Source organism: Ischnura elegans, chromosome 7 (assembly GCF_921293095.1).
Source record: "Ischnura elegans chromosome 7, ioIscEleg1.1, whole genome shotgun sequence".
NCBI classification, from domain to species: domain Eukaryota; kingdom Metazoa; phylum Arthropoda; class Insecta; order Odonata; family Coenagrionidae; genus Ischnura; species Ischnura elegans.
In genome coordinates this window covers 113,337,536-113,363,082 of record NC_060252.1, presented here as the reverse complement: position 1 = coordinate 113,363,082, position 25,547 = coordinate 113,337,536, and the positions used below count along the sequence as shown (strand labels likewise).

At 38.4% G+C, this 25,547-nt stretch overlaps 1 protein-coding gene across 1 annotated transcript in view; it reads left to right on the top strand.

The window, feature by feature from the left end:
- The window catches only part of LOC124162866 (DNA-dependent protein kinase catalytic subunit-like), a 299,017-nt gene that overhangs the window by 216,047 nt on the left and 57,423 nt on the right, over window positions 1-25,547 (top strand). Inside the window, exons 47-51 of the mRNA XM_046539551.1 lie at window positions 5,935-6,086; window positions 11,804-11,940; window positions 12,556-12,758; window positions 18,243-18,774; window positions 22,296-22,496. Of these exons, the coding sequence (XP_046395507.1) occupies window positions 5,935-6,086; window positions 11,804-11,940; window positions 12,556-12,758; window positions 18,243-18,774; window positions 22,296-22,496 (1,225 nt within the window). The remainder of the gene's footprint in view (window positions 1-5,934; window positions 6,087-11,803; window positions 11,941-12,555; window positions 12,759-18,242; window positions 18,775-22,295; window positions 22,497-25,547) is intronic.

The following is a 25,547-nucleotide window of genomic DNA, read 5'->3' as shown; positions in this document are numbered from 1 at the left end:
CTCCCAAATAGATGCGCAAAGTATTTCCCTCCCTAAAAAAGGGCGAATATTCGTTAAAATTGACTTTCAATTTTATCTCTGTCCGTTGTTGTTAATGGAAACCTTACCAATGGAGGCATTCATGGATAGGGAAAAGTCGTACTATTAAGTCACTCTTTACGTTGGTTGTCCTTAATAATATAATAATGGCCGAAATATTAAAATCGAAACAGTAACTAATTTATTATAACAAAAAGAAGATTAATGCGACATGATCACTAAATATGTTAGTGTTATCGTAAAAATTTAAGCCTCTCCTAGATATGTAAAGAGTAAAAATAGAGACACATTCTGCTCTCAACGATGAGGCCTAGCGATTTTTTTTTGGCAATCAAAATTCCATTTTTTTCCCGAAGAAACATTTCCATCGGTGTTAATATATTTATCCATTTAACAAATTGATAATTAATGAAGAAGAAAGCTTATGGAGCTATCTTTATCAGCTTCAACCTACGTAAAGAATTACGTTATAATACGTTAAATATGGTGGAGACGACAGAGTCGTGTTTTTTTCCGGAAAATTGCCGGTTAATTTTTTTTCATTTATTAATTCTTCTATATCGAACAAATATTTCAACAACTTAATATAAAGTCTCCTGAACGACGTTGAATCACTAAAAAAAAGGGTTATGAGCGAGTTGATTTCTGTTCCTAATGGCGAAATCGCCCCAGCCGGCCTTATGGGGTTTACTATTGGAAGCCAGGCGTCATAGGTAACCACTCTTTTAACGGGTAAATATTTTCAATTATCTACTCCAGTCAACTATGGGAACAAAAATAATCTCAAACGCCGCGACGACTTAACAACATCTACGCTCGTTTACTCAACTGAACATCGTAATGATTTCCTACGTCTCACTCCCGTGTCACGATGACCCGTTCGTGAGTCGTTCCCGAGCTACCATGAAGATTCATACGTAGATAGTGATCATTCAAACTTAATGGTGGCCAGAAATCGACAATGGAGCGAAAGTGGCACCGCTCGATTTGTTGCAAGACTTTTGCAAATGATAGTACGTACCCAGATAGCACAAAGTAAGAGAGTTAACCGTTTACTATGGTTTTCTTATGGAAGAAATTGATAAGCAGCTTATCGTAAGCTAAGGGACTTATATAAGGCAAGGGTAAGATGTTAGGGGAGAATAGGTAAGGAATGCTGTCAAATTTCCTCAGGCAATGTTAGTCACTTCTGTTGGAGCGCCAAAGGCGGCTGAACAGCGTACTACAAATGCTACGCGGCTCATCTCGACATGAATTTAAAGGCTAACGGTGAAATTAAGCGAGTCTTTTTAAGGGTTTAATAACTGATAACAGATTTTCCAGTAAATAGAAAAAAAATTATTAACTGCAAGCGACCGGCTTGTGAAGATATAAAGCATAATACAAGTACTCTGTCCATGTGGTGGAAAGAAAAAAAATATATCATCAGGGAGAAACGAATGTACGACCTACGTGTCCAAAGTTCTGTACGCTAACCACTGCACCACGGCAGCTGATGGAAATGGAAGGCGTAGTTACCGCTTTAAAATTCAATTATGTAGAAAAACTTGTTTGGTATGTGCATGAAAAACTGAAATTATTCAAGGTCCATACATTTTAACATTTATGAATTTTAATTTATGGCTTGATAACCCGATGACTACAATATGTGTATTAGATGTTCCTTCCGGCATTTTTATGTTATTCTACGTCACTATTCTTGTGAAATTGTGTGTTTTTCTTACGACCATTGTTTCGCCATCAGTTCATAAATGTGAATGATTTTCAAATTATGCCGGTATGATGTTATTTCTCCGCATAATACAGAAGCGCCAAGAATGAAAACATTATTCTTGTACTTAGAGGCCTTAATAAACACTCTGAAATGATGGGATAATAATAGCATCTACGGAAGTGCTGAAAGTTTGGCATCCATTTTGCCATTACTCTGGATGTTTGTCGGCCTGGCCGTAAGAAACCCATAACAAGCTTACTTGAGAAGCGCCTTCCTTATTTATTCCTTTCACCTTATCTCAATGACTTACAATGTGCTTGCTGGGTATATGATGAAAATAAGAAGGAATTATAGTGAAAGTTAGTATTATTTGTGTTTTCTGATTATTTGTGCCGTCTCTCCCCATCATCATTAGCCCCTTTTTAGGATAATAAGCAGTGTACTTACTGTGTTTGCTTCTCCAGTTGCTGGTCATTCAAAAGACTCCGGTAGCATCGATTACGCTATAGTTTTCTCATAAATCCTAGGGGTAGTATATTGTTCTACCATATTGTGGCATCCCACCCCTGGCTCGCCCGGATACCAAAATAGAACCGGGGGAGACGTCGCACAAAAACAAAAGAAAATATATATATCCACGTGGATCCCTCCCGCATGGGACCTTCGGGACAAAACTATGCCACTCTCTTTGTGTAATTCACATAAATTAAAAATATTCCCCTTCTTTGGAAATAATTGCGGGTGGGGGGGGGTTCCCGATTCAACCTGATGGGTGACGTTCGGGCGCTGATGCACTCGTCCAACACGCATTCACGGAAAGAAAAACGAACGGGGCGAAAGGATGGGCGAGGGATATTTTTCCTTGAGGTGACCCGTGAAGGAATTAAAACAAAACACTTACTCAACACTTTCAGCGAAACAAAATATAATTCAAACAAATAAGGTTGCATATGACAAAAACGAAAGAAACCCTCTTATACACTAATGAAGTATGAATTGGTGAGAGCAATTTATGAAACATCAATGATAAAAAAACACAACAATATAACGTGATTTTCAAGATGAAAACCAGAATAGCAAATGATAACAACAAAATAAAGTTCGATTGTGAACACGTAAATGATGATACACTTTCAATTATTTCTTGACTGGGGAGGTAAATGAAAGTCCATCCCAAGGAATGTAAATTTTGGTGCGAATGTTAATTTTACTTGGTGATTAATTTCACTTTCGCTGAGTAACTGGTGCGTTCTGTGACTGTCTGTCTTAACACTTGGCAGGAGACAAGAGGGGGCTTTGGGTGGGGGGGGGAATGTTGCGATCTTACTTTATCGTTGTCCGAGGTTAGACCAGGTTGGATCCAACAAACTCTCGTTCCATTTACTGCACTCCTTTCTCCCTTGTTGGAGGAAGCTGCATCGGGAACGGAGGTAATGCGTCCTCTTCAGCTGGTCCTTGCTCCTTCGGACAGGGGGGGATTGGTCTCTTCTTTCAGACCAATCAGTATGAAATGATCTGTTTGGGCCCCTCGTCTTCCCTGCCGTGTGTCGCACTCAAAATTCGGGCATGGGCTCCGCCCGACAGTCACTTCAAAATTCTCTCTGCTTCTTTTACGCGCACCACATTTTATTATCCCTCAACTTGGGGTGGGGGTGACGCAAAATGAAAAAAGGGGGAGTAACAGGCCATTCACTCGGGAAAAACCTGAGTTCCCCTCCTCCCACACACACACACTCACACACAACAATACAAAATCAGCGTAACCACATTCATCCCCACTTACTAATCCACACTTTCCTCCACGGGCCGTGGTCTGGGGGGAGGGGAGGGGGTTTGGGAAAGTTCTATGGAATGGAGCGGGTAAAATGGTAGGGAAGATATGCGCCGAGTAAAAATGCACTGTAAGGGGGCTTGAACCATTAAAATATAAGTGCATGTAAGAGATGCACCTTTTTTCTCAGAAATTGCAGCCAAAAATGGGGGTGCATCTCTTACTCAAACTTCTTATCTTCCCCCCTCCCCTTCACCGGTCGCAAGTCCAAGGGGAACTGAGTGGCCTTGGTTTTCAGCGTGAGTCAGTCATCTGAAACCCAAGGTCAAAAACAAGCAGCAAGCAGGGGAGTTTCTCCCTTAGTGACATATTTTTACAATGCTCCTGATTGGGTTTCTTACTCGTAAGCAGCGGGTCGGTACCTCAGAGGTGAGCATGAAAAAGATTGATCGGGGTATTTTGCTTCAAAGGGTGCATTAAATTTACTACTACGATAGGGCAGGGTGCTGCGATACTGCTGCCAGCAAAAACTCAATGTTCCCACTGCCAACTCCTTCTCTGTGCAAACTTGGTCATAAATTCTTTTGTCAGGCGTAAGCTTCGCCCATGGGTGAGTCTAGAGTGTATAACTTTCTGAATTTGTGCTCTTTTCTGTCCCTGGTTCCACGCTCCACATACTTTTATACCCTCCTTGATTGGGAGAGGGGCGTGAAGAGGAAGGGGGGTCTTAACAAAGGAATGTTTTCACTTGAAATCTAAACACTTCACTATCCTATTTGATTTCCATTCAACACAACTGACTAAACCTATTCACTTCACTTTCCTCATTCACACACATTTACTCACTCTCACACACAACTCCACGAGCCGAGTCGGGAGAAAGGGGGGGGGGGAGAAGGGTGAGGCCAAAGGAAGTGGGGAAAAGGGGGGGGAAACCAAGGAACATATACCATAATCGGATGAACCATTACAGTATATATAAAATCCATTGGTTAAAGAACTACAAATAATCACTACATATAGTTATATAGTATGTTATTCTAAGAGAAATCTTCAATCAGAAATCAAACTTAAAAATTAAACTGGGGAAACACTATAAGATCCAATAAATCATTTCTGCAAAACAGACCTGATATCATATTGGTTTACTGGAAGGAAAATCATAACATGACCATAGTAGTAGTGTAACGCTGTCATATTTGTGTTTATTGACTTTATGTTTATTGATAAAGTTGTTGCTACGGGTATTTTGGTTGTTGTGGGTTGTTGACTGGAAAAATGAGAGAGATTGTGTCGCGTTACAAATATATATCAAATAAAAGAGCATTTTAAAAGTTTAGTTGTTGGAACCAATTCGTATACGCGTGTGATATTTCCACTGAAATCTACTAGAGAGCGATAATAGCAAAGGTGGCGTTACAGTAGTAGTAAAGGTGGACCAGAGCCTCAAGAAAGAATTTGAGGAAAGAATTATCAGGAGTTGGACCAGTAGATTTTAATCATGTGGAAAGAGAAGGGAGTTTTCTTGCTGCTAAATGTTTTCTTCACCCGTAGGGATTAATCATAAATCATTAAAAAATGGGGTTGGATAGTTAAAAATCAATTGCAATACAATTTGCAGGAGGTTATAATTCTAGAAATTTGTAGAATTGCTTGACGGTTTCTGAATGTATTTTAACTGAGCTAGTGTTGTGGCAATGTATGATGCTGTCATCCAGGGGCGCAGCTAGAAATTAAGGCTAGGGGGGGTTTTAGGCACAACTAATACTGGGGTGTCTGGGAGTGTGGAATACCCGCCAGGGTAAGCGGAAGGTGCGGGGGCACTCCTTCAGAAAAATTTCAATATAAATGATTCAAAATGGTGAGTTTTATGGCTTTTGGAGGGATATTTTATTAATATTTTCACTATTCTGTAAGTAATATTAATCCAATTAAGTAAAATGGATTAAACTTAAAAAATTTCTGAGCTCTGGGGGGGTTTTATCACCCAAAAGCTGCTGTCATCAATCCAAGATACCATGTGAGGGAAACAAAAGCGAGAACACTTGCAAATGCAAATTTTGATAATCATTAGCACACATGCAGTCTAATAGTTCTTCTATTGGTTTATTTGCAAAATTGGGATAGTTTGATATTCTAGAATGGGCCCAGTTAATGTGAGTCATCTTCATTCTGCTGAAGTGGGGTTGATGAGAATAAATAGCTGCATGTGTTTGTTGGGTTAATTTTTGATCTATCTATGATATTTGCTTAGAAAAGCAAACTTTTTGCTGCCATGTATATATTTTCTTTTAGCTGCCTGTGCATGCATCACTAGTAAATATCAATTCAGCAGTTATGAAATTTCTCAAATATAATATGTATTCTGCATTTGATATTAATTTTCCTTATTTTATATTTTTTCTTGAAGCACATCATCTATGGTTGAAAGAATATCTGAATACACCATAGAACTATTGGAAAAGTCAGTTGATGTGGCAAAAGACATTTCTGATAATTGCATTGCTGATCAATACTTGGAATTGGCTAAATTTTGCCAATATTTGATGGAAGATTCAGCAGGTAGAGTACATTTGATTTGCATCTTTCCTAGAATACTGCATATATAATAATTAACTTGACATTCATTTGTAGGTTGTGGTTTACATTCTACTGGAGTTATTTATATGTTGGGACATTTTTGGATTATTGTTAAGTGTTTTTTTTCATTGTTGATCAACTATGTTGTAAATATCAATGTTTTAATTACATTAACTACAAGTTGTTGGCACAGAGAGTTATATATTACTATTTCCTTAAAAGTGCTGTGAAACTATCTTGAACTTTGATTCGAGGATAATTATGAATAAAGTATGAGAAACTTTACAATGTGTAAATCTGCATTTTAGAGGGTTTTAGCCCCACAGAGCACATGGACATCTTCAGGATGTCCTTAGGCTGTCCATATTTTTGCCAGAGGATGTCCGCATATCGGTAATAAAGACTGGATATGGACGTCCTTTAGGTGTATGCCCCAGACAGCTTTAGGACACTCAAAGGACACATCTAGATTTGGACTGAATTTTGTTTGATACTAATTAATACTCGGTCCGGTCAAGAATTTAAATAAATAAGGCATCAATTTCATATGTAATATTTATTGGATTTCTTTAGTACAAGAAGCTAGCACAAGAAATTACATGTGTCTTATTTTTCTTCTTCCCCTTCAAGCGATCCTTGGCGTGCCTAATCCAATTTCTCACAGTCACCTCTAAACCTTTTCCAGGGTCAGGTGCAAGGCCATCTCCTGCAATGCTCCTGTGATGATGAAATATGTATATCATTATGGATTGTTGCAGGGCATCGTCTCTTGTAAATAAAGGGCTGATAAGATATGACTAGGAAGCTATTGCGTCATTACTAGCTTAACATTTTTGTGGAGATGTGCGAATAGTATCCGTGAATACCTTGAATACTAGGAATTATTCGATATTCGAGATCTCAAATAATAATGCTACAGGTAGGCTCTCGAATACTTTGAATTTCTAGCCATACATTGTCACACGCACGTCATTGGTACATGACTCGGAAAAATGTAGAGAACTCTAGTCGTTTAGTGCATGCATTCCATTACAGGCAAGTCCATAGTCCGTTATAGGCAAGTTGACTAACTACATCAAATTCGCGGATTAGAGCGGTGAAAAGAGTTCGACGTGCGGAAGAGAAAATGATGAGGTGAAAAAATCAAAAAAATCCCCGGTTTCCCCCACCAGGAGAGCCGCAGTGCCGTGGGATAGTAACTACGTAGCACAATTCCCAAAATCCGCTATCCCCTCCATCCACCAGCCCTCGGCCCCTCCTCCGACGCTTTCCTCCTCTCCGAAATCAAACAAAAGGCCCCAGCTCACGCAGGGTTCGTATTACGAAGACCATAAATGAAAAGCTTCAAAAGAAACTATCAAGTTACAGGAGGGTAATAGAACCGTGTTTCACCCTTCCCTCTTTCTCCCCCACTGGCCTTTTTCTGCCTACCTGCTTCGAAGTTCCCCATTTCTGGAGGTCAACTGCTGCATGAATCACCTATGAGCCCAAAAGGTATCTAACAATGACTTTCGGCAATTGATATTACACCTTTATTGGATTGAAATATTAGTAATGTGCGAGTAATTTAAAAAAGAATAAGACCAACACGACGAATTTCTGACATCATTTAAGCATTTTACGCAAGGAAGTAAATGTCAAAAAACAACGGAGCCTTACATTTAGCATTCTGGCGAAACTCGATATCCTCGCAGCTGAGCTACTCGGAAGTTGGTGCGGTATTTTTTCCGAAAACATATATCAAGTTACAATTTATGAGAAATGCTATAAATCTCTATTGTCACAGTCACAGACGAAGGGATATTTTCTCAGGATATTTGGTTTCTACCTGCTAGCAATTTGAATTCATCTGCTTATCTCATGAGAACTTCCAAAGATGGACTGAAAATAATTGAAGAAAATCTGGTGGAGAAGCTCGTGTATTTTGCAAAACGCCTCGGATTGTCCGCTAGCACTTGACAGCAGGAGTGAGGGTACAGCGAGCTACCTTTTGAAAATACGAAGTTGGATGAAGCAGAGTATCAGATCGGTGTACCACTGAAATGGCATTTGGTAGATAAGATTGTATAATACATCAGACAGAAATGCATCGTAGCGGTGTAAATGCCGAGATGGCATGCAATCAATTTTTGCGAGTTGGTGTGTCCCCTTAGAATATTTGAAAGAGATGTTAGTTGAATCAACTATATGCCAAATTGTTTCCATAAAATTAAAATATTCCATTAATCAGCTGAATTCCTGTTTGAATCCTTCAAAGGAATTCACCATTACTCGCTATAACCTTAGGTTTCCTGCTGTATAGGCAACCTAGTCAAACATTCCCGCATTCATCGTTTTTTTTTTTCATCCCCCCTGAAAAACGATAGATCGAGGTTCCACTGTATACCTTTTTATTTATGCACTCATCAAGTGAAATACAAGAAGAAATGTACGTTTAATATGCTTTGCGCAATTCTAGTATTCGAGGTATTCGAGCAATGATTTAATATTCGAATTTGAGAAATCTGCTATTCGAACCATCTCAACTTGGTCATAAAATAATGAAGTTAAAATTGTGAAACCTGTCCATAGTAGGCCCGGAATATTTTTGAAACTTTTCTTTGAGAGAAATGTGTTTTTGGTTCCCATCTGATGATGAAATTGAATTTCATATGTGGAGATTAGAAAACAGAAGCATAAACTTGTGCTTTGCATAAATTTGCCACTTTGAGTAGAAGTACTAATAATGATGATAATTAATGATGTTGATAAGGTATACTTAATACTTTCAACTCTTTTCTAATTGAATTGACTATAGAGGACATGAATCAGTGAAGAAATTATGCTGAAATAAGTGATTATGTATTTCTATACCAAGTAAAATAAAAAAAAAAAATAATTTTAAATATAAGGTTACTAGTACCAGTGAATATATCCTCACTCTAGAAACCCTTCAGGTAAAATTTTGAAGAAAATATGCATCAGAGAATGAAAAGTTACCACGTAGCATTCTACTTTTTTTATTCTATTCATTTTTTCAACCAGTGTCGTTACCCTTTTTGCCTCATTGACCATGATATAGAATAAGCATTTAGAGTCTGTGGATGAGAAGATACTTTTCCAGGAGTAAGCTAGACAGCATTAATAGAAATCCAATTGGTCTTCACTTACGGATATCAATCCTAGCCAACCTAAAACCATTCTCATAATTCACCTGGTAGTATCTGAGGCAGTATTTCCTCCAATTATCCCCAGTTAGACTACCTGTTTAAGAAGAATAGTAGCAAAGAACATTGTTCATATAGCCAACATAACATATGACACATTGAAGTATGAATGTCAAATATTTTTGGGTTATGTGCCCCACCATCTCATCAGCACAAGGTTCATTTTTTAATTGCTCTTCCAAGGTCCTCAACTCAGTTCCTGTGGATATATTTAATAATACTCAATAAATTAAAATATTATCGTGGATTAAATTCTTTTGGGATTCCCTAGGGATTCCGGGTTAGAAACTCAATTTCTGCCAACGCGAAAAGCTCCGACTCTGGGTACGGAACGTCGCGACACCAACGCGTCTGCAGAAATGGAACTTCTAACGCAGTGGGAATCCCGAGATAAGTTGACCCTCATCATTTGCCGGGAAAGTATCAAATCTTTTTTTGAAATTGTACTCCCCTTCTCAGAGCAGTGGGTGCTGGGCTTCGTGGTACGATGGTTGCTATTTATATTTAGAGTCTTGACAACACCGTGACTTGAAAATTTAGTCTCTGAAAAAGTGTACAGACGAGGACCTCAAATCTGGAAAGCTTGGGAGCAAAGGGTTTCTGGATTTCTGGCCTTCAGCGTCTATATTTTGTTAATTAATTAATTTATAAATGCGTTCAGGCTCTTGTGCTTGTGCATGTGGGATCCCTACGTGTCCCTGCCTAGGTTGTTAGCGTGTTTCCATAGCATGTGCTAACTTCCTACTCGTCCCAGAACATAAGGCTCGGAGAGTGGTGCCACGAGGTGGCAGGTCGAAACACTAAGCAGAGGAATTTTCAAGTGTTCTGGATTTGTGGTTTTCCAGGTTCCTGGATTCCAGATTTGAGGTCCTCAACTGTAGTTAACTCATGTACCTTTCATGTGATAACTTCTAACACATTACTTTTTACACTCGATGTAATATTTCCTGGAGTTTAGGTCAATTTTAAAAGAGTTTCGGCCAACGTTTCGATTTATTTTTAAATCATCATCAGGGCTATGTAAGAAAAACATATGAACAATATAAAATACAAAGATAAAAATGATATACAATATTTATGCATAAAAAAAGGTACAATCGGGTTTTTTATACAATAATATAATGATAATAATACAGTGAGTCCTCGTTCTACGTCACCCCGTTTAACGTCATTTCGCGATAACGTCACGAAAATTTTGAGACCGTCACTCGTTTATCACACCTATGCTTCGCGATAACGTCAAGTCTTTTAAATTTCGCGCGAAAAAAGAGGCGAAGCGGCGGGCGTTGCAGGTTGTTCGTTTTGTGGGCGGTAATACGGTAATACAGTCAGTCTAAACGAAGTGTAAAACGGTGTGTTTATTCTTAATTGCGATTACGGTTTTAGCAAAAATTTCTGCAAAATGAATTCTTGCGTAGGTGCGCAAGGTTTTACTTGACATAATGGTTTTCAGGAACCTTAAAAGTGATTTCGAGGCATTTTTCCGTGTAGAACTAGGAGTTTATGTCGTCACTTTTTTCGCCGTGTTCACAATAATTTTGGTTCCCGTAACTGCGAAGATGTTTCAGCGATGATGATGCCCAGGCGACGCTCGCCCGGGCGACCACCATAGCGAAGCCAAAAAGCAAATGCTGGAAGATACAAAAATGGAGAAGGATTTACGTCACTGCTGCTATTGTCGTCGATGAAGGCAGGAACACGTATTTATGCCATAGTTTGGCATTCCTATCGAAAAAAATGCCCCAGATATGATACGCTAACATTTTTTTTTGCATAGAAATTGTGAGGTCTAGGAGCCGATATTCACTTTTTACATTGTTTCTTATGAGATATTATGCTTCGATTAACGTCATTTCGTTTATCGTCACATTTTTCAGGAACGGTAAGTGACGTTAAACGAGGACTCACTGTATAATATATTAAAATAATATTATATAATTATATAATATATATATAATTTTCGAAACGTTGGCTGAAACTTGTTTTAAAATTGACCTAAAATCCAGGAAATATTTTATCGTATAAGGTCGTACGAGGTCTGAAAAAGGAAAAAAAAAAAATATTACTTTTTACTAGTGATGGGTCGATTCCAAAATTTTAACAATTCCGATCCTGATTCCGATTCTACTGATACTGATTCTGACGCCATAGGCTCCAAGAAAAATATCACTTCATTCCAGGCAACAAGACAACCACTTTTGACCATATTTTTAGTTGAAGAGGTATTAGCAATGATGAATATTAACATCAATTCTTTTGCATGTGTGTTGTATTCCTGTTTTTCTTCTTTTTTTCAGATTATAGGAAAACTACAAAATCTCTGTTCGGGTGATTTTTTAAGTTATCCTCCTAGCTCTTATTACTGGAGTTTCATTTTCGTAGATCACACTAATTATGTTACTAAATATGTGTTTGCTGAAGTAGCCAGCTGTTCACCGTACCATCATGGTGTTAGTTGTGTGCTATTCATTATCGAAGTTAATTGTATTTCAGATGATCGTGAAGAGTTGAGCATGAGGTCAATTCTTAAAGCAATGGCTCACGGATCCCAGCAAGCAAGGCAGTGGTTCCCATGCATCCTGCTCTTCACACGATTGTACTCGTCCTTGAGTGGCGTATTTAAGAGTGAGGTGAGAAGAAATTTTAAAATAGTTTTTACCTCTTTAAAAATGTAAACCTTGATCAGCTAAATTGGAATTGTTCAGGTTCCAATTGTTCTGTTGGTGCTTCATTTGTGCTACTTTCTGCTCCAGAAAAAGTAGTTTTTTTTTCAATATTGAAAATGAATTGGTTGAGAGTTGAATTTAAGAATGATACTTATAAATTATATGGGAGCATTAGCAAGTTGCAGCATTCACAAGTTGATTAAATGATAGTGGTTTGAATGGATTTATTTTTATAGTAATGAGTGAAGTGTGACTTGATGGCAGCGTTGATTCGTTTTTTCGCTCAGTTTTCCAGCACTCATTGTAAATTTGTTATCGTGGATGTACTCAAGTTGAGCAAACTTCTTTTCTCGAAAAATCAGTTTTGCTGTCATATTATGTCATTTTTAAAGTTTAACTCTTGCTGTTGGATTTTTTTTAATAGACTCAGTTATATATGTTTGAAAGTAATGAATTTATTTTTTTATATACAAATTAACGAAATGCTCAAATGGAATTTCCTACTTCCACTTGGTGAAATCCATGTTGTACTTCTTAAATGTTTGTCTTGCATAAGTTTTTTCGTTTGTTTCTATGAAGTCTTCTCGTGTCCCAACTTGGATGTTCCTCAGCTGGACAAGTCAGATACTAGCTCACCTCAATGGCTCCTCTTGCTCCACGTTGACTGACTTAGTGGTTCGTATGGCGGAAACATATCCAGCGGCCATAGTTTATCCATTTCAAATCAGCATTGATAAGTACCAGAAAGAAAACTCAGAGGAAATGAGAGCTCTTACGAACAGGTAAGTGCCTTCAAAGTTGACACCCTCTCCCTCTTATCAAATTATGTGCATACATATTAACCCGGTAACGCCTGAATTAAAAAGTTTCTGCTATTTTTGTGGTAATCAAATGTTTTAATACCAATGAAATTCTGAGTCATTCAGTGAAAATTTTATTCCTTTAGCAATAATAGTTACCGAGATACAGCCTGGTACCATATGGTACCGCTAGGCGTTTAAGGGGTCAAAAAATCGAAATTTGAAAAACATTTCGGAAATCACATTTTTAAGCCGAAAACGTTAAATATTTATTATTTTCCGCAAAATACATTCATTTTCAGCTAAAATTACGCTCAAATATTGGTAATATTCAATTAATTATTAAATATTAGTGGTTATAAAATATAAGTTATGTATAATTGACGTAGAAATCAAGAATAACATGATTTTAGCCTTTCACTCTGTCGTTGCCGCACATGGAAATGAACAAAGTAGTCACTGCATTGCATTTCAAGCATTCTGTTCTTATTCTACTGGTTCAGTTTTCAGTAGCACACCGTCCCCGCTTGGGCTTGGATTCTATTTGTTGGTTGTGCCCATCGAACCTATCAGGGGCACTCGAAAGAAGATAGGCCGCTGTCAGTAGAATGCGATCTTTGAAACGTGAATCAATTACAAATCTATTTCTTTAGCCAATTACCCCATCCAGTCGCACTTCTGGTAAATTGAGCAGGTCCTTGATATTTTAGGGGATCCTTGTATCCAGCTGTGATTATACTACTGCCCATCGGAACTCAAGCTGTGTTATGCTTTTTCAGGATTTCCGCATCAGCATCCATGCGTTGGGCATCATTGGATCTAGAATCCAAGTAAAAATGGGCCACGACCATTTTGTCGCCCTCACACTATCTTTCCCATTTCCTTTTTGGTAGGCTTTCACTTCCCTGAGTTTTACGAAGTAGCTATCTGAGCTATTGATGCACCACACTTTCTAACCAAACCTAATTGGCCGCCCCCGCATGAATTGCTAATATCCATGTCTTCCAAAAGAGAACATTATTGACTCATTGGAACTCAAGGACTGCTTTTCTCTGAAATATCTGCCGAATCTTTCTTTTGCCATGCCCATAAAAGGGCGCATTTTCCATATCTTATATGATTTATCCATAGCGGTGTAACCACCGCAATGAATAAAACTACGAATTTGTAGAAATCTGTCACGTCTCATTGTGTAATAAACAAGATTATTTCTGGCGTTTAGTGCTGCCTCACAATAGTTCCTTTTACTGGGAGTCGTTTTATGCCAACTTGTAAAAAGAATTGCTACAAATATTTTCAATACCTCATGTGTTACATTTGGGTCATAACAGTTGCAGAATTGTTCACACCTATTCGACTCTAACACTTAGTGCGTAAGGACATTTTCGTCAAAGAACAGTTCAAATATTCTGGTTGGAGATGCTTCATGAAACAGTGAGTTGGTAATCAGAATTACAAGAAATCCTTTTTTGCTTTACGATCTCTTCATCATCAGAAACGCGTCCTTCCTCCCTATTTTTATACCTTTTGGGTGCTTTACGGCTCGGTCCAGCTTTTGAAAATTCTCAGACATTTCTTGAGATAAACTCAGCTGATTGTCCACCTCTTTGAAAAACAACTTCAAATTCGAGCGAAATTGGCGTCCACTCGTCATTCAAGTTTCCTCAATCAGAAGGAAGGTATTCAGGTATCCTCTCTTTGCAGCAATACATGCTACATTATAAGCAGTATGTGTAAGTTATTTCGGTTTTACTAGCACATGAAAGTGTGAAAAGTATCTGAGTGTTGATTGAGATACATAAGACAAAAATAATTTAAATGATTAGACTGCTTCTAGTCGAAGTGATGCCTGTCGCGTGGTCGTCTCTTGCCGCCAGCCGTCATTGAATTTTCCCCTTAGCAAGCCCCCTTAATCACCATCATACCCCCTTCCTAATTGAGTACACTGATCGTCTTCCTATTCATCTTTCTAAATAGGGTTCAGGTATGCAATCATACCTCCCACCTCTTGAGCCCTAGTGAGTGTACGAGATTCTGAAAAAATGCGGACAATTTAGGGCCTTACGGTAGACTCTCGTTATTACGAAGTTCACGGGACCGAAAAATCGGAGATTCGTAATAACGAAGTTCGTAAGAACGTTTCTTTTAGGAATCGTCGAAAGCAATAGTGTATTATAATACGCGGAAAGAAATATAAACAGGAAAATGCGTTTCAGTTTTTCAACAGAAGACTGCGCCATGACGCATTCGAGGGTTGATATCTTCCCGAATACATGAACTCCGATATTCAAACTCGATGCGTCCCAAGACCTTGTTCCTTGGTTGATAAAATTACAGTCCGGCCACCGAGAGTTGTCCAATTACAGACCAAATGGTCTAGGTCCAGGGAGGGGGCAAGGCTGCCATGTAAGAAAGGGAAACGCTTACAAAGTGTTCCGTGAAGAAAAGATCCGGAAGGGACGACGAGCGTCAAGGACCTAGAGGAATAATCACTTGTTCTGTGATTCGAAGAATGGGCTTATTTTGGTGGATCAGGCTTATTTTGGTGTTCGTTTATGCATTTGACAACGTTGTATGACTAGGCGAGGGTGTGAGGTGCGTTTGGGGGACAGCGGTTGGCTTTAAACCCTGCTAGCGCAGGATTATCCGCCCATCCTATTGTGCCGTAATCGGACAACCCTCGCCAGCCGGACTATGTAATTTATCGCAGAGTAAGGTTATCCTGCGTGATGCAACACTGCATTACACGTATGCGCTTACTCAAGCTTGTGGCGAACTGATCTAGCGGGGCCTGCGATGCATTCGGAGCCGAAAAAATAGCTCCCCGCGGTGACGAAGAACGGGCGAAACGTTGAACAGTTCCTAAATTCACTCCATTTTCATTGATACCTTATTCAGATCATGATCACAGTGAGAGTTTCCCAGCGCCACACCGCGTAGTATCGGCCAAATCGAAAGGCGCCAAATTTGAAATTTGAAAATTTTGAATGCTCGTATCTCTGAAAATTCGTAAATCGAATGTGCATAGGAAGAGGTCTGACTGTACATCCTCTTTACGAACGGTTATGAGGAGGGCACCCTGACTACACAGGAATGAAGCTAGTTATATGATTTTGCGTGTAAACTGAATAAAGAACCATAATTGACGCTCTTAGGCACAGTAAACGAGAATAACTTAAACGTGGCGCAATTATTGAAACTTAAGTGTAGTGAATATCCACCTAAATACCGTGACTTGTGCGTGCAACTTCGTAATAAAGTTCATATTGTAACTGCCGGGACCGGGACATAGGTTCGTAATTTCGTAAAAACGGAAATTTCGTAATAACGTTTCTTTTACTGTTGCTTGGATAGGCCCTTTCGACGGGACCAACGATTTGCTTCGTAATAACGAGAACTTCGTAACAACGTTGTTCGTATTAACGAGAGTCTACTGTATGTACTTGGAGGACATCCTTATAAAAATATTAACTTATGTACACATTTTATATGCGTAATAACATTTACATAACGAAAAATTTATAATATAAATAATGAAAAATAAATAATAGTAAAATAAATAACTGTTAGAAAACGAAAACAACAGAAATATTCGTATTTACGCTTTCCGCCAAAACACGGTAGTGCAAGCGCCTAGCGGTATCATATGGTACCACCAAAATGTTTTGCATCATAACATCCCAAATATTAGGCTCACATAAAAACACCATACTTAATATGAAATGTACATGTTATAACAATCATAATTACATAAAAACATCTTCATATTATGGGTACATAAGACGCAAGTAAAGGAAATCGAAATGCTTGCACAGAAAATTCCATTTTTTTTCGGATAACTGAAAATTGTCAATTTTCAAACGGCTCCAAGTAAGTTAATTTCAGCTTTGAAAAATCAAAATTTTTGGGAAAATGTAAATAAAACATTATTATTATGTTTAAGCTCTTAAAAACCCAAATAAATTACAATAAGTGACAAAAAAGTTACGTATGGCATTGCGCTACTGGCTGGTACCATATGGTACTTCTAGGCGATAACGGGTTAAAAAAGAGACTCTGGTCTTCACAGCTGTTACGTATAGATTTGTGAATCCATGATGAATAATGCTTTTTCAGTCACAATTAAGAATATGCGTTTCAAAATAACTAATTTGTGTTTAAATTGCATTTATTCTATTAGTGGAACAGTTAGTTGTATTTTTAATGCTTCTTAAATTCTTTGAGACAATTTTTTATGCCTTAGATTTGTTATTGTTACATTTGTAGGTGGGCAGTTATACCTGATTGGTGAATTTAACAGTGCTAATATTTTACTGGATTTTTTAATCCTTTGTTATTATTTGCCTTATTTAATTTTTTGCTAAAACTGTTATTAGTATAACTATAGAATAATATCTGTTTCTAAGTGCCTTAGATATCTGCCTTAAAATAAATCTCTTTTTCCATGTGTCTGACCACTGTTGCCTAAAGGAGTATTTTTTCACCTTTTTCAACTGAACTATATGGGCATACCCTGCTTAACATAAATTTTCATTACATTGTCTTTTGTAATAATACAATATGGCTCCAAAGATCACATTCCCTTACATCCAACTGGAATATTTTGCTTTAACATAGCTATGCTAATGCACCGTCAATTGATCCTATGATTGGCTTGTAAAGAAATCCATTTTTATGAGGCCCTTTTGGTGTCAGAACTCACCATTGTGAGATTTTCCGGTGCTACACCATGTTTCCCTAAACTGTATTATTGCTAGAAATGCGTCAAAAATGTAGTTAATATGTATTGCTCAGTCTCAAATTCTTGTGATAAACTGTCATTTGATAGATGCATAGAATGCCTTCCTCTTTTGAGTGAAAGAGCTCCGAAATCTCTCCCTTCCAACTCCCCATTTCACTTTCATTAATGATTTATTATGGCACAGCTGTTTGTTTTCTTGCTTTGTGGTTTCGGAGAGGGAAAAGGGTGCGAAAGATGATTGATTGGCTGAAGGGAGGGAGGTTTAGCAGTTGAGTCTCCTATGTTGCTGAGCTTCCCCTGATGCCTCCGTCTCTTGTGGAAGATTCACAATTGTGGCTGTAGTATTTACCACTTTTCAAATAAAATTCCTAGATCGTGGACTAAGTTTTTATGATGCTCCCAATTAAATGGTGTATTGGTCTTCTTAGAATGTGCAAAAACTGGTGCAGGCTGATTTATTGGACCAACGTTTTGCTTTTAATAAACTAAATTTGTTAGTTTTTCCTCTATAAAAATAATTTTCCTCTTTCATGATTCTTTGATGTGTTTAAGACCAAAGCATATAGTTAACACTGGGAGATAATCTTTATTATAATATCTTATATATAAGTTTGCTGGAAATAGAAGATTAATTTAAATGTATTTAATGTGCATGGAACAAATTTTTTGTTCAGTTTTTTCAATATCTTGCAGCTCCATGTGATTTCAAAATACTTATTTTTCAGATTGGAGAAAATTTTATTTAGAAATAAACTCCTTGAAAAAATGCTGGAATCCTTAAAATATGTATGCCTTCCTAATGTGATGCTGAAGGGCCATTTGGAGAGGATAAAACTCCTCCTTGATTCGCCAAACTGTGGTGACGCTGAGGTGATGGAGCAAGCCAAGTCTCTCTTGGTGGATGAGCTCTTCCCGCAGAGCAGAGGGAGGGGAAGGGGAGTTGGTGCCCCTCACCATGGCACCATTATCCCACAATTGAGAGAATATGAGAAGGATATCCGAAAGATTGTTGGTGCTTTATCTGCATCTCTCAGTGAGAATAAAAGAAATAACATTCTCAAACAACTTGACGATTATGCGAATGTGATGAAAAAGAAATATAAGAAACCGCCCTCTGAACTTAAATGCTATAGTCTGTGGCTGCATGAGTTCCGATCATTGGGTCATCGTGAATGTGTGGAGTTGCCTGGGCAGTACTCTGGAGATTTTGAGCCTAGGGTTGAGGAGAATGTGAGGATTGTTGGATTTCTACCTAAGGTAAGTGCACTTACATAAGGAAATTTATTGGCATCTTGGCAAAATTGCTTCATAAGGAAATGTAAATTTTGATTTTCCTATAAGGTTGCTTAACACTCTGAATCTCTCAAATCGTGGATATCTGCAAACTTTCTTTGGAATTTACAATGAGGTAAACACTTTGCTGATTCTGAAATTTTTTCTGTTATTCTTGGTTACAACAAGAATGAAATTTTGAAAATTCTATCTATCTATCAATAGGCATTTTGCAAATATAAGTCAATGCAATGTTGCTTTAAAAAGCTTTAGGACAAAGTTTATGGTGTCTCTTCGGCGTCTCATAAAAATTTAGTTTCCTTTTCTCCTTTTGATGTCTTTGGCTACTCACTGCAAATATTTTGCGAACTCATGAATACATATGCACTCAATGTTAGAAGTTACTTCATTATTGTAAATTCATCATTTGTTTTCGATTTCTATTGGGTGTGATGATTATTCTGCAGCAAACGAACTATAGTACTTAGCGTTAGCTTTGTAGACCAAAAATTTTTTTCTTTATTTCCCACTTCCTTTAATTAGCCTTAGCAAATCTTTTCAAAAGAGTACTAAACGCTACAAAGGAATAAACAAAAATTGACATTGGACGTATGTAGTACAGTAGACTCTCATTAATATGAACAACCTTATTATAAATTTCTCATTACTACAAAGCAAATCGTTGGACCCGACGAAATGGCCTATTCTGCCAATGGTAAAAGAAACGTTATTACAAAATTTTGAACTTCAGTCCCAGTCCCATCGGTTACAAAAAGAACTTTATTACAAAGTTCCTCGAATGACAGAGATGGGTCAAATGAAAAATGTAAAAGCTGGAGCAATTTCCACAATTTTAAATTTATTAATACTACCGGTTTTGCTTTACAGCATCATCAGGTACAAATATATCAAGTGCACTACGTCTTAAATAGGGAAGGCAGGATGGGGGAGGTACGACGGGAAGGCGGGGGAAGGGGAAGAAAGGAAGGGAAGGGTGTACAGTCACGGTGCTTGGAAAGACAGAGGATGGAGTGGGTGAGGAAGTATGACAAAATACACTAATTGGCCTTAATGCCTTCACTCCAAAGGGGATGGTGGGAAGGCCTCTGGCTCCATACTCCACTGGGTACCAACTCTTGCGGTCGCTCAGCCCGGTCACCTACCCCTGGATGCCTCATGGTGTCGAGGAGGATGGGGGGGGAGGGGCATTCCGCGTCCTGGTGGAAAGAAGGGATTAATTAAGAAGGGAACGAAGGCTTAATGGAAGTCAATGGATAGGAGGGGTGAGCTGTTGTAGTATGGAAGTTCGTTGAGGAGGGGCTTTACTCTTTTTCCTTATGTTTATATCTATTTGTTCCAGGGCATCAAGTTTTCTTCCTTTGTCGGCTACGTGGAGAATAACGGGATCAAATTCGCATTCATTGCCCGAATTTAACAGGTGTTTTGCTACCATGGATGTCTCGTCACCGTTTTCTTTGCACTTCTTGTGTTCCTTCATTCTTGTGGTGAAATCACGACCTTTTGGCATACATAGCTCGCCTCACAATCACAAAATACCTCATATACCCCGCTCAGTTTAGTTTTTTTCAATAGTGTCCTTGTTTTTACATTGTAGTTTTTTTTGGCAAGTTGGTGTGCAGAAGGGGACTTTGTATTTGTCCTTTGGAATGAGATTCCCTATTTTATATGATAACTTGTGAAAAAACGGAAGTTTACACCACTTTCTTCCATTATGTATTGATGTCTGCTGGCAGGAGGGAAGTACTGATGCCAATCGTGTGCTTCTTCCATTTCTTGGAGAGGAGAGAGTTGATCATGTCGGCACTGTATCCGTTGGTCACTGCAATCTTCATAATGATCACAAGTTCCTTTTTATAATTGATCTCCGACATGGGTATATTTATAAGTCTATTAATCATTGAATTAAAGCTGGATAATTTATGTGAAATCGGGTGATCGGAATCTGAAGGTATTACTTGATCCGTGTAGGTAAAGCCTCTGTCACCATATAGGTCTCCTTTTGTAAGGGACTCATCAGGGAGGGAGGTAATATTTACTGCAAATCTATCTTTGGGCCCTTTTTCTGGAGCCAGAGGTTCTAGTATTCCACCCCTAACCACACCTTTGCTTCCTTAGCTTCTTCCTCCCCTCCCTCTCCCATCCCAACACCCTCTCCTTCTCTCTCGCCCTACCCAGAACCTCGACCTTCAACACCCTCTCAACCAGTAAGGAGTAGTGTATGGATTGATAATCTGGTGGAACTTCCAATTATCTCTCCTTTGGTTGGGGGACAGGCCGCAAAATTATTTTAGTCTCCTATTTACTTGAAGGTTTTTTCAGTAGGTTGTCGAAGAAACAAACATATTTTCTTAGAGGTGTCTTCTAGAGAGCTCCAATAACAGACTGGAAAAACCCTATCAGCAGAGGAGTTCAAAGTTTTCCTGAGACTTATATACCACATGGTGATTATTTCTCCACACCAGCTAGCTGACTACTGGAGTACTGATGCAAAATTTGGGAATCATTATTTCTCTCATAACATTTTGCATGATCAGGGACATGATGATGAGACATGTTCTGCATTTTGCCAGAAATCTGGTGGATGGAACATCAAATGACCCCATTTTCAAGATTAGGCCTATTGTGTTGCACTTTCACCATAGTATGGAAACAGAGCATTACACACTGCAGAAGCTGTTTGTAGTAGAATCCATGGTGGCTAGGAGAGGAAGGCTTTCTTTATGCCAGTACATAAAATTGAAGCTCTTATTTCATTTGTTTCCTTCAACTAATTCCGATCCTGTGATTAAAATTTGTAGAAAAGTTTTAAATACTTGCAAATCAAGGTAACAGTGGTGGAAATCAAACCATTCTCATGCATAACAATACCATATTTTATCGTTATTCCAGCATAAGTTATGCTTGCCGAAAAAATGTTTTATTTGATCCGTGCCGTGTTGTCGTATGTTGATTTCATAACTCGAAGCAGTGTTGCCCTGTAGTACAGTCAATGTCTTTTCTTTTACATATGATAATCTCCGACACCAATGACAATAACCCAACACAAATAGCTTTACTGCGAACTTCATGAACAGTTGTACTTAACCTGAAATATAGTCAACACGCTCAGTTTTAAGCCAGGCGATATTGAAATACGGAGCACGTCAATTGACGTTGTGCCAAATTTTCAAAAATAATAAAAATTTTTGCTCAAATCGTATGTAAAACATGCATAAGGAACTGTACTTAACACAAACAAAACAAAAAAAAATTATTTTTAATTGGCCGATAGTGACGACTTCATGAAAATCATGAATGTGTTAAGATATCAAACAGCAGGAAAAACTAGCATTGTGTGCTAAAACCTAAAATCTGCATATTTTTTCATCATTTGTTGACGGAGGGCCATGGTTGACATGATGGGGATGGGGAGTGTGGGATAAAGCCCCTGATGCATTCCTCTCTACTTGCACCTCTATATATATGCCTGTTAATTTTCTCTCAAGGTTGCTGTGATGACATCATTGAGACAACCCATATGCATAACAGTGATTGGTTCTGATGCCAAAGAGCACAAGTTACTTGTCAAGAATGGTGAGGATCTTCGCCTTGATCAAAGGATTGAGCAGCTCTTTGGACTGATGAATAAAATATTGGCTGCTAATGCTGCAACGAAGGAACGGAGGCTTCACATTAACACTTATGAGGTGAGAATGTAAAGAATTAGGGTCATGTTTATTTTGATAAATTTGAAAGTTCTGTAGTCTTTTAGAAAGAAAACAGTAATATCATGTGGGAATGAATAGATTCCCCAGTTTTCAAGAATAAGAAATTTATTGGAAATAAATGGTAGATATTTTGTGCGTAATATAACACATCCATCAAAATCTGGCTTAGCTGGAATGACCCTGGCTATGGTAGAAAGCCTCTGTGCATGCACTGTAAGAGTGCTTCAATCAGGATGGCCCAAATCAAGTTTTTTTTTTGTTTTTTTTTTTGTTCTCAAACCACCGGATACAGCTCTTATTGGCCATTTTACACCGGGGTGTTCAACAAATGTAACAAGTAAACGTACACAAATGACCATGCCCTGGACCGGGGAAAACCTACCCAGGCGGGACTCGAACCCGCGACCTCTTGTTTGGCAGGCGAGAACGTTACCCCGCCGCCACCGAGGCCGGAAAGTATGCGGGTGGGGGATGCATTTTCTGGTGCAGTTTCATCATCGTTGCACAACTAAAGGTTAAATGGTTCTCTAGATACATATTTGGCTCTCTTGTCCTGTGCTCACCTTAATTGGAATGCAATTAGAGTGCTTACTTGGGGCATTTCCTTGTTTTTTTTTGTTGTACGACTGAAAAAGCAGTTTACCAATCTGAAAGCAGGCCTTTTAGGTGAAATTTAACATTGGTAAGTTTTTCTTTGGTCTTCAAAAGTTGGATGCACTTTTGCTGCACCGCAGTGAGTGCCGTGCCAAGCACTCGGTCTTGAGTATCTCCTATCAAAACAAATGTGCCACCACCACCTTGCAGGACTGCCCTCTTCACCATCTTGAGTCTTTTCTCCATATAAAGCTATTTGAGGATCCTTTCTTATAGCCGTTTGACACAGTACACGGAATTATGCAGGTTAGAGCTGCATTAATTTCTAAAATGGTGTGGAATTGTGCGAATGCATGAATTATATTAGAACATGGGCTATTTTACCGTCTCGCGTCCACGCATTCTCGCATGTTTTCTAGCAATTCACCGCTTTACACGACGCAATTTTGATTGCGCCTTCGCACGTGCGTCAGATTGCGCAATTCCGTGTACCGTGTAAAACGGCCTTTACTTATAGACCTTATGTCCGCTGGCCAAGTAGCTTATCAGTTGAGTTATAAGCGTGGTGCTTTGACATGTAGTTGCTTGGGAAACAGATATCAAACACCTGAATGGTGAACTGTTATGCTTGCAATTACTTTTGTGATGGGTGATCCTGTCTCCTTTCAACTCAATTAGTTGTAAATCACACTGCACTCTCACATACATGTTTTAATGAGAGATGGGTCGAGGAGCAGATTTCTCAAACTCGAATATCGAATTTCAATGTTCTTCTATTTCCCTTTGATGAGTGTATAAATAAAAAGGTATACAGTGGAACCCCGATCTATCGTTTTTCAGGGAGGACCAAAAAAAAAAAAACGATGAATTACGGGAATGTTTGACTCGGTTGCCTATGCAGCAGGAAACCCAAGATTTAGGGGAGTAATTGTGATTTCCTTTAAAGGATTCAAACAGGAATTTAGCTGATTAATGAAATATTTTGATTTTATGAAAAAAATTTGGGCTTATAGTTGATTCAACAAACATCTCTTTCAAATATCCTAAGGGGACACACCAACTCGCAAAAAAATGATTCCATGCCGTCTCAGCTTTTACACTGCTACGATGGATTTCTGTCTGATGTATACATTCTTATCTACCCTGGTGAAAATGATCTGTTCACGAAGCGTTCAAGAAGCATTAAACGAAGCGTTCAGAACCTGTTCACTAAGTGCTCATGAACTGTTCGGAAACCGTTCACGGACTGTATTTTGGCCCATTGAACCGTGACGAACCGTTCCAATAAGCTGTTCAGCAGGCGTTTCCCAACTGTTCATGAGGCGTTCAGCTGTTCATGGAGCGTTCTGTAACTGTGCAGGAAGCGTTGCACGAAGTGTTCAGAACCTGTTCCCGAAGTGTTGATGAGCTTTTATTGAACCGTTCACGGACTGTATTTTGGCCCATTGAACCGTGACGAACCGTTCCAATAAGCTGTTCAGCAGGCGTTTCCCAGCAGTTCATGAGGTGTTCAGCTGTTCATGGAGCGTTCTATAACTGTGTGGAAAGCATTGCATGAAGTGTTCAGAACCTGTTCCCAAAGTGTTCATGAACTTTTATTGAACCGTTCACGGACTGTATTTTGGCCCATTGAACCGTGACGAACCGTTCCAATAAGCTGACCCCCTAAATCAGCCTATGCATAAAGGAATGAAAGGTCATTACAAATTTTTGTTACAATAAAAGAATATATGTAAAAAGAATTCAATTTTACATACATAATATACCAAAATTCTTGTCTCTTCTTTTACATTTGTGTACAATTGAATTCTTTCTGTATTTTTTTGTGACCTACAATCCAAGACATTAATTATCATTGGTAGAATTGTAAACACTTCCTGTACAGTTAAAAGAATGCTCCATGAACATCTGAAAACACCTCATGAACAACTGGAAAATACCCCATGAACAGCTAATTTGAACAGTTTGCAGCACTTCAATGGGCCAAAATTCACTCCAAGAACGGTTCCCCAACAGTTCATGAACACTTCTGCTACAGTTACTGAACATTTTGTTCCACACTTCTGAAATGTTTCTTGAACAATTTATTTTCACCAGGTATGCAACCTTTATCATTCATAACAATTGTATATCATTTTCAGACCTTTACACTAAGGCGTTAATCATCATGATCAGGAAGCTGTGGTAGATATGATTACAAACTGTAGCGAGGTTGAACTGAAGTGTTGCATACCAATGAAACTAAACGGTTCAGGGAGAGCTCTCAAGTCTTTGGGAATTAAGATTTTCAAGCTTCTGCCCTATTGGAAAATTCTTATAAGAAAATTTCTTATAACTATCAATTACAAAATGTTATTTATAAGAAATTTTCTGATGGAAATATTTAGGTATTATAAATATCATATCATCATGCTTAAAACACTTGCGCAAACTTCT